Here is a 7,825-nt window from a genome sequence, read left to right on the forward strand (position 1 = left end):
GTCGCTTCGCGACTGAAGGAGGCCATATAATCAGTGGATCTCAAACTATAGGTTATCATAGGTTATCTAGCGGTAGATCATCAGCATATGCTTTTTCATCATCACCACATGCACTCAATCATTACCAAATGAATCACACGGAATTCTTTACCATTACATGTACATTTTATTTTTGTTCTCGCTAGACCATAGGTTGACACGTCACAGGTCTGTGTTTAGGCCTACAATGACGACTGGTCTCGCCTCGGCCCTCTGGATGACGAAAGTGTTCATCATCGAACACCACGATGGACGAACTAAAGATACTCTCAATGAACACGTTCCCTGTTCCCAATCACCTTCTGTATTTTATTCCTGTTTGCCCATGCGCGATGTTAGCTGATTTGTTGTACTCGCGCATTTTGTATTTACCGGGCTAATTATTTCTGGGTTTCTCTCTTCTTCATCTTCTTGAAACTGTCAGGTAGAGTTGAGCCTTCGGCTCTTGGAACTCTAGCCAGCAAAAGTGAACAAGAGCTCCCTTTCATCGGCCTGAATGAGAACAGTGTACAATGTTCTGTCTGGCGGGGTGTCTGTCAGACTCGCGGCCAGAGACCGCGTGCACCGGGACCCCTGCCATTTTCCTTTTCTATACCAGGCTAACCGTGCAGGACACGCCATTTATGTAACGGCCCCTTGAGGAACAGCGCCTGGATTGTGACAAGGTTGTGGGAGCTTTTTTACACAGTGCAATGAGGATGCTCTCGCACCCCCTTAGGCACCCCCACGGGAGTCTTGTTTTGCTACCCTTTAGCCTAATCGTTTCCTCCTACGATCGTTTCCACCCGGGCGCCACTATGAGGCAGGGTAGCATGCCCGGGGGGTTTCTCTCTTAGTTAACACTGAATATCTTAGGCCACATATACCGGGTCAATTATTTCAGGTTTTCTCCCTTAGATAACACTGAATATCTTACGCCACATATACCGGATTAATTATTTCTGGTTTTCTCCCTTAGATAACACTGACTATCGTATGCCACATAATGCAGGGGTACATGTTAGTTAGTATGTAAAAGTATTTGTTAGTACCGGTATATGTTTTGATAACTCTTTAAAACTATAAAACTCTGAGCCATAGCAGATAATGTGTTGAATAATTAATTTCTTAAGATAATACTACCGTTAATGAAGGCGAATGAGCATCTCTTTGGGTCAGTTTGGGATTAAAGAATAAGCTAAATCTTGTTTTCTAGATGTGGAATTGAATCTTTGCAATTTTAAATGTCCATACTTTTTTTTCTATTGCTATTTATAGTGATATTTTTGTCCAAGAGGTCAGCGATTCAAACACAATACCGGTACATAAAAGTTCCCCTCTCAGACCTTACGATCTATAGGGCAGACGATGGACCACAGTTAACGAGGGTGTCATGTGGCCACCACAACGACCAACCTCATTTACTTTTCCCCAATTTATGTCAGGTACCCATTAGATCTGGGTGGACTCAGAGGCACCCAAAGATTCCGAAATGATAATCCCAGTCTTCACCAGAATTCGAACTCGGGACCCCGGTTTGGAGGCCAAGACAACGCGCCTCCTTACACAATACATAAGGGGAACTATCCATGAGGTTATATAGTCGAGCATTTTAGGGCAAGGGTTGTCTTTCTTTACACGCTGATGTAGGCTACACATGTAGGATTTTTCAAAACGGTTTGTCCTTTGATACGAATATTAAATCTTTAATAAATTCTATACGTTGTAATGAAGCTAAATCTTTGTTATGAAAAGTCTTAAAAATGTTTAAAGACAATGCTTATCTAAATCTAGATCTTCTCCAAGTGTTTATAGTTTCCAATTCCTTACTTTCAATTTACTTTGAAAGTAACTGGGGGAGCGGTGGCCGAGTGGTTAAGTGCTTGGCTTCTGAACACGGGGTCCTGTATTCGATTCTTTGTGAAGACTGGAATTTTGAATTTCGGGATTTTCAGGGCGCCCCTGATTCCACCCAAGTCTAATGAGTACCTGCTTTTAGTTGGGGAAAGAAAAGACGGTTTGTCCTTGTGCTTGCAAAATGACACCCTGCTCGTTAATCGTTGGCAAAAGAAACAGATCATCTGCCCTATAGATTGCAAGGTTTGAAAGGGGAACTTTCTTTTTTGAAAGTAAATATTTCACTAACTTTAAGAGAGAGATAAAGACTACATATCGTGGGACACTAAGTTCATGTTTTACATTATCTTATCTCCCTTTGCAAACAGAGGCTGGTCGTGTGGTTTGCGCCCTGGACTGTCGTTCGATGGTCTCGGGTTCGAGCCCTGCCTGCCGGAAGGTTGGGGCTATGATTTTCAAATCGTAAGGAACATCCGAGACATGTAAAGAAAAGAAACTTGGCTAGGTAGGAATGTCATAGAATCCTTAAGAAAATTAGAAAAAAAAGCCAATTGGCTAAAAAAAAAACAACTCAGTACATGAGTTAGAATGGTGATGACCCAGTTAATTCGACATAGGCCTACATGAAGCCAAGTCTTAGAGATAAACCTTGCAGCTCTTGTTCCACAGTATAATATATCTGGCAAGTCAATCTATTTCATACTTAAGGCAATATTAAGTTGTTAGGGGCTTCAGCTTTAGGCCTACTCTTTTGTTTTCTTATGATGCTCATATCAATTGATCAGTAGAAAGACCTCAGTGTTATTGTTGTTTTACTGTAGGCATGCTGGTTTCCTCAAGTGTTGGGTGAGAGAATGAATTTAAGTTCTGTTTGCCCTTCATAAGCAGTTAAGGATAGTTTGGCATGTAGTCTCTAGAACATATTGGTTGAAGACCATTGGTCTAGGTCTATAGTAGCGTTTCTTAAGTTCACAATAAAGTTTAAAGCAAAAAAAGAAACGTAGAATATAAACTACAGATGTTACTTCAAAAGAGAAGATAATTACATCCTACGAATGTCATGTGGTGATCTAATCATGCTAAGTAATTGGTTTTCCCGTTCCATGCTCTCACAGCACCTGGGAACTGGAAGAAGGAGTATTTGTATGAATTTGTCCTATCAGCATATCAGGGGCTTAAATGTATAGAACATTGCTATAAGTAAAAACTAGCTCTATTTGCCCTTTGTTTCTTGGGAAAAAAAAAGGTGGGCTCTTATTTTTTTATTAGTTGCTCTAAATTTGTTCTCAACTGACCTGTGTGCCAGAAGGCCTATTTATCTTTATGTTTAACACTACAGTTGTTACTTTTAAATGTTGAGTTAGAATTCTATTGTTTAAAAAAAAAACAAAAAACAAACAAGACAGACAAGCTGTTTGAATTATAACAAAAACTAATAACCACTTTTAAATAATTTAATTTCCATAACCTGGTTACAAATAATTTCAGTTTTGTCATACAAAAAAATGTAGAAATAAATCGTGCCTATACTATAGCACAGCCATTTGTTAAAATAAAGGACGTGTTAAATTCTAAAGACAAACAGATGGACATTGTTAACACAGGCATTGTATTTTGTATATTTCTATATACTATATTTGAGAGTTTATCATTTAGTTATTAACAAACATAAAAAAAAACTAATTAAAAAAAAACAAGGAGATCAAATAAATATATTCAAAAGTGAATGGATAGTGTGTCAGGCATGGTTACTGTACAGTAATGCATGATAGGAATGTCTCATAAGTCTTTATCTTGCCAAGGTGCCATTGCTGTGTTACTGACAGTTCCTTTCTCCGGGAACTGTATCAACACGCAGGACTGCATTAGAAGGCTGTGAACACCTCACAGAGCTACTCCAGTACACATGGATTCTTACAATCCTTTCCAGAGGGTAGTCATACCAATCTAAGCCCAAAACAACCCAAAGAGTGTTGCCGATGTATTGCGATATTCTGTTTTGACAATAATGATGTGGTCAATGTCAATAGTATTAGTGTGATACTGAACATCATGGCAGCGTGACGACAAAGGACTTAGAGTGTTATCCGAAATCACAACAGCGCCAGACAATATTCTCATGTGGGTGTTGTGTGGGCTGGTTGAAGCAGATGTGAGGCGATTTCGTTCCGGAGTACGTACACGAAGACACAGCAATCTTAACCTTGATCGTTGCGAAGATCCTTATAATATATTTCAGTTCCAACTATCTGTCCATCTTTAAGGAGGCCACCCATGGGCAAACAGCCGACCTTTTGAAAGCCTGGCAGGCTCTCCACGATTTTGATCATAGGTGTGTTGTTACTGAAAGTGTCACAGTAAATCCCCATGAATCCAAGCTCCTTGGCGAATTTGACGCATGTGGTCATGCAGAACGAGCCAAGTCGGTATCCTCTCATGTTTGGCTTGACCACTATGAAAGGGTCCGCTGTTAGGCAGCCCCGGGAGTATTTGCTAACGGCCAGAACAAATGCAGCCACCATTTCCCCAGAGTCTTTGTCCATGACCGCAAACTGGAACCCGTCTTCGATATCCTCCAGAAACTCCTCTTCATCTGTGTATTCATCCGCACCAAACCCAAGACCAGCTTGGGCGGCATCTTGTACAAGGGTGTACATCTCATGAACCTGAGCTTTGGTCATTGCATCGACAACAACACTGCGTCCACCGCACAAGACTGCACTGTAGGGAACAATAGAAGCAGACATCTTAGAATACTTTGTCAGGAGCATTTTTCTTTCTTGTTAGAAAGGTAAACTTGATATCTGGAAAATATAGAGAAAAAAAATACAGATAAGAAAATATGAACACAAGTAAACAACAGAAAAAAATATCAAACTGCTTTATGTATACTATTTTGTATTAGTGTTCATGCCTTTTAATTCAAAGCTCTGCTATAAAAAAGCAAACTATTAGTACATAATCTTAAAGGGTCTTCTAAGTTTAGCCCTAGCAGAGTCAAAGATACAGACACTAGGTGTTATAATCTAGATTGGGAAAGGTATTGACAAAGTAGGGTCTATTAAGCTCTGTTTGATGTAGTAACTTAGGCACAATCTTTGAAATCATTGCATCCCAATCCATTGCACAATCATACATTTCCCCCATTAACAGCATTCTCAAGGAGAACGCTGGAGCCTGGGGTGTCAAGTCTTAAAACAAAAACGTTAAAAATAAAACTGCAGGTTGTTTGCTGGCTGGCAGCCCAGTATTAATGGATGACCTAGATAACCGATTCTCACATATCCAACAGTGACTCTTGTCTTGACTTGCTGAGTTCTACTTCTAATCAACAAAAATCAGCTGAAGGGGTCAAATACTGCACTGCTGGACAAGTAAATCTCATGCTTATTTTCAAGTTATACTATTTATCTCTTCTACTAAATGAATATCACATTGGAATAAGTGTTGGCTAATTACAGGACTAAATAATATAACTTTGACAAAAAAAAAAGGTTGATAAACAAAACCAAAATAATTGAGAACTACTAATAGAACCAAGTGATTCTTACACAATAGGATTCACTATATTTTTTTTTTAAACACAGCTTACTGTCAACCTACACTACACAAAATAGGTAATTTAATAAATGCATACATTAAATGTGATATTTTGTTTTAAATATTGAATTAGGGAAAAAAATAGATGGTCTATATTTCTCATTTAAATGAATACAAATCTAACCAGATGACTTGAAATAATTATTGTCAGCTTTCAAATATCTGGTAAAAAAAATAAAAATAAATGTAAAAACATTAGCCAACACATGTTTCTAACTGTTTGAGACCCTACATTAGGTTCAACTTGACCTAACCCTAGTTGCACTCCAGCCATGCAATTAGGCAATGTGCTCTCGTCACAAATTTAACTAGCAGATTATTAGCATTGTGACATGTGCTTTAATTAACCTCATGGTTTAAGAAAACTTAAAAAAAAATAATTTTGGCATAGTTCAGTCAGTGTCAGACTGCTAATGGTCACTTAGCAATATATTTTTTTTAACACTGTAGCTCAATTAATGCAAAATGCATCACACCAGAATTCCGTTAAGACTCTAATTACTTTGAAATAGATCTCTAGATCTAGATCTCCTGCAATGACATATATATAACATTTTTTTCAACCAGAGATCTAGACCTAGAAGATTCCAAACATTTTTAAATGTTGTTGAATGTATTTTTATGCATCACACCAGGTAATTAGAGCCTTTCAAAGGGCGAGAACTGACATTTTGTCTAGGGGAAATAATCAATATTGATATCGGATATTAATTTGGATATCGTGACTTGTGAATTACTGGTATGGCTAAAATAGAGAGTAACCTTAAACAGAAAATGGGAAATCAATAAGCACGAATGGCTTGGTATTCCGCTACGATGGTTAAAAAAATGAATTGGGGAGGCTATATGTATAATGCTATATTCGATAGTATCTATACTATTTTATCTCGTTCAACTAGCCTAGTTCTTGATCAGCTCTTATATAGATGTCTAGAATCTTCTATAGGCATACCTGTAAAACTTATTAGGCCAAATTAATATAACAAGAGAACAGTGTTTTTATTTTTGTAAAGATTAGGCCTATAGATCTATTTTTATTTCACATAAAAAACAAGACAGATTCAGAGCTTTCTGTTATTGAGTAAACGCATTACAGGGTCAACAGCCTGAGTGAAATGGTGCGCATTAAGATTGTAGAGCAGTCGAAAAACAAAAAATAGGTCGTGTCATCAGATTCGATTGGCTTGTATCATTACTTTCTTTACAAAATATAATCTATATCTAGTGTCCAACATAATTGCAGCCTTGCACAGTAATCTTCAGTTTGCCACCAATATTCTAGATATACATTGTGATTACTGCGTGAGGTGTCTGAGCAGCATAAAAAAAAGTTAAAAGTACACAAGCATTACCGAGTTATTACTCTTCAATAACACATCTCTGTCACTCTATAGCACACATTTAAAACTATTTTTGTTATGGAAATAAACAATACACCATAGCCTACATGTGCTTGTATTTTTTATTATTTGGATCTAAATAAATAAAAAAGATAGATATAGTATGGACATTGTAAGATTTTCCATGTTTGAAGGTCGGAAGAAGGAAAGATAAGGGGGAGTAATTGGCGGAATGCAACATAAACACAAAACTGGCTACAACTGGAAAAAATATTAGCGACTGAGTTGGAATCCTTGTAGCCAACGTCACTCATTCAAAATGATGTAAATGTCTTAAGACATTAGCTGCTCATTAGCATTTGTAAACAATTATAGTATAGTTACTGTCTAGATCTTCCAGGCTTATAGTATGGATCTTTAGGCTATAGATCTAGTCATTCTTATCATTCTAGTTTAAATGTATATTGATTTTATATTTGAGACTAGATCTATAAAATATAAATTCTATCACTGACAGGATCTATCATCTATTATTTATTATTATAATTTTTAGACAATAAAAAGGTCTACTTACAAAATGTATTCCTCAAAAGTAAAAGCTGTTATTGCTGATTAGATCGTTTGAAATAGATATGATTAAATTATCTTGTTGAGATATTTATTAATTCACTATGTGTATGCTTTTAATATATAGAGCGAGTTATTTGTATAGAGGCAGTCGGAATGTCCGTGTCTCAAGCACTGGAAATCGTTTGCTTTATACACCTCGCGCACGACATGACAACAAGGAGGCGGAGCTTCGGCGTGTTTCTCCTCTGCGCCTGACTCACATGCGAAAATTGGGTCGCGTAGTTTGCCACTTTGGCTTTCTAAACGAGGCAGGCCCAAGCCAAAGCTAAACTGTAACACAAGTACAGATGGGAAAGTCGGACGATCGATTGACTTATATTTTAGTTTTTTTTTTCCCCCACTTCACTGTTCGTATTATAGTACAGACAATAAAAGCATTT

At 37.4% G+C, this 7,825-nt stretch overlaps 1 protein-coding gene across 1 annotated transcript; it reads right to left on the reverse strand.

Moving 5' to 3' along the window:
- Nucleotides 1-3,315: 3,315 nt before the first annotated feature.
- Nucleotides 3,316-7,591, reverse strand: LOC106064434 (uncharacterized). The gene is made up of 2 exons (XM_013222990.2): nt 7,390-7,591; nt 3,316-4,679 (listed from the first exon to the last, which is right to left on the reverse strand). The coding sequence occupies exon 2, from the start codon at nt 4,644-4,646 to the stop codon at nt 4,074-4,076; it is 573 nt and encodes a 190-aa protein (XP_013078444.2). The 5' UTR covers nt 4,647-4,679; nt 7,390-7,591; the 3' UTR covers nt 3,316-4,073.
- Between the last annotated feature and the right edge of the window lie 234 nt (nt 7,592-7,825).

This window comes from Biomphalaria glabrata, chromosome 17 (genome assembly GCF_947242115.1).
Source record: "Biomphalaria glabrata chromosome 17, xgBioGlab47.1, whole genome shotgun sequence".
NCBI lineage: Eukaryota > Metazoa > Mollusca > Gastropoda > Planorbidae > Biomphalaria > Biomphalaria glabrata.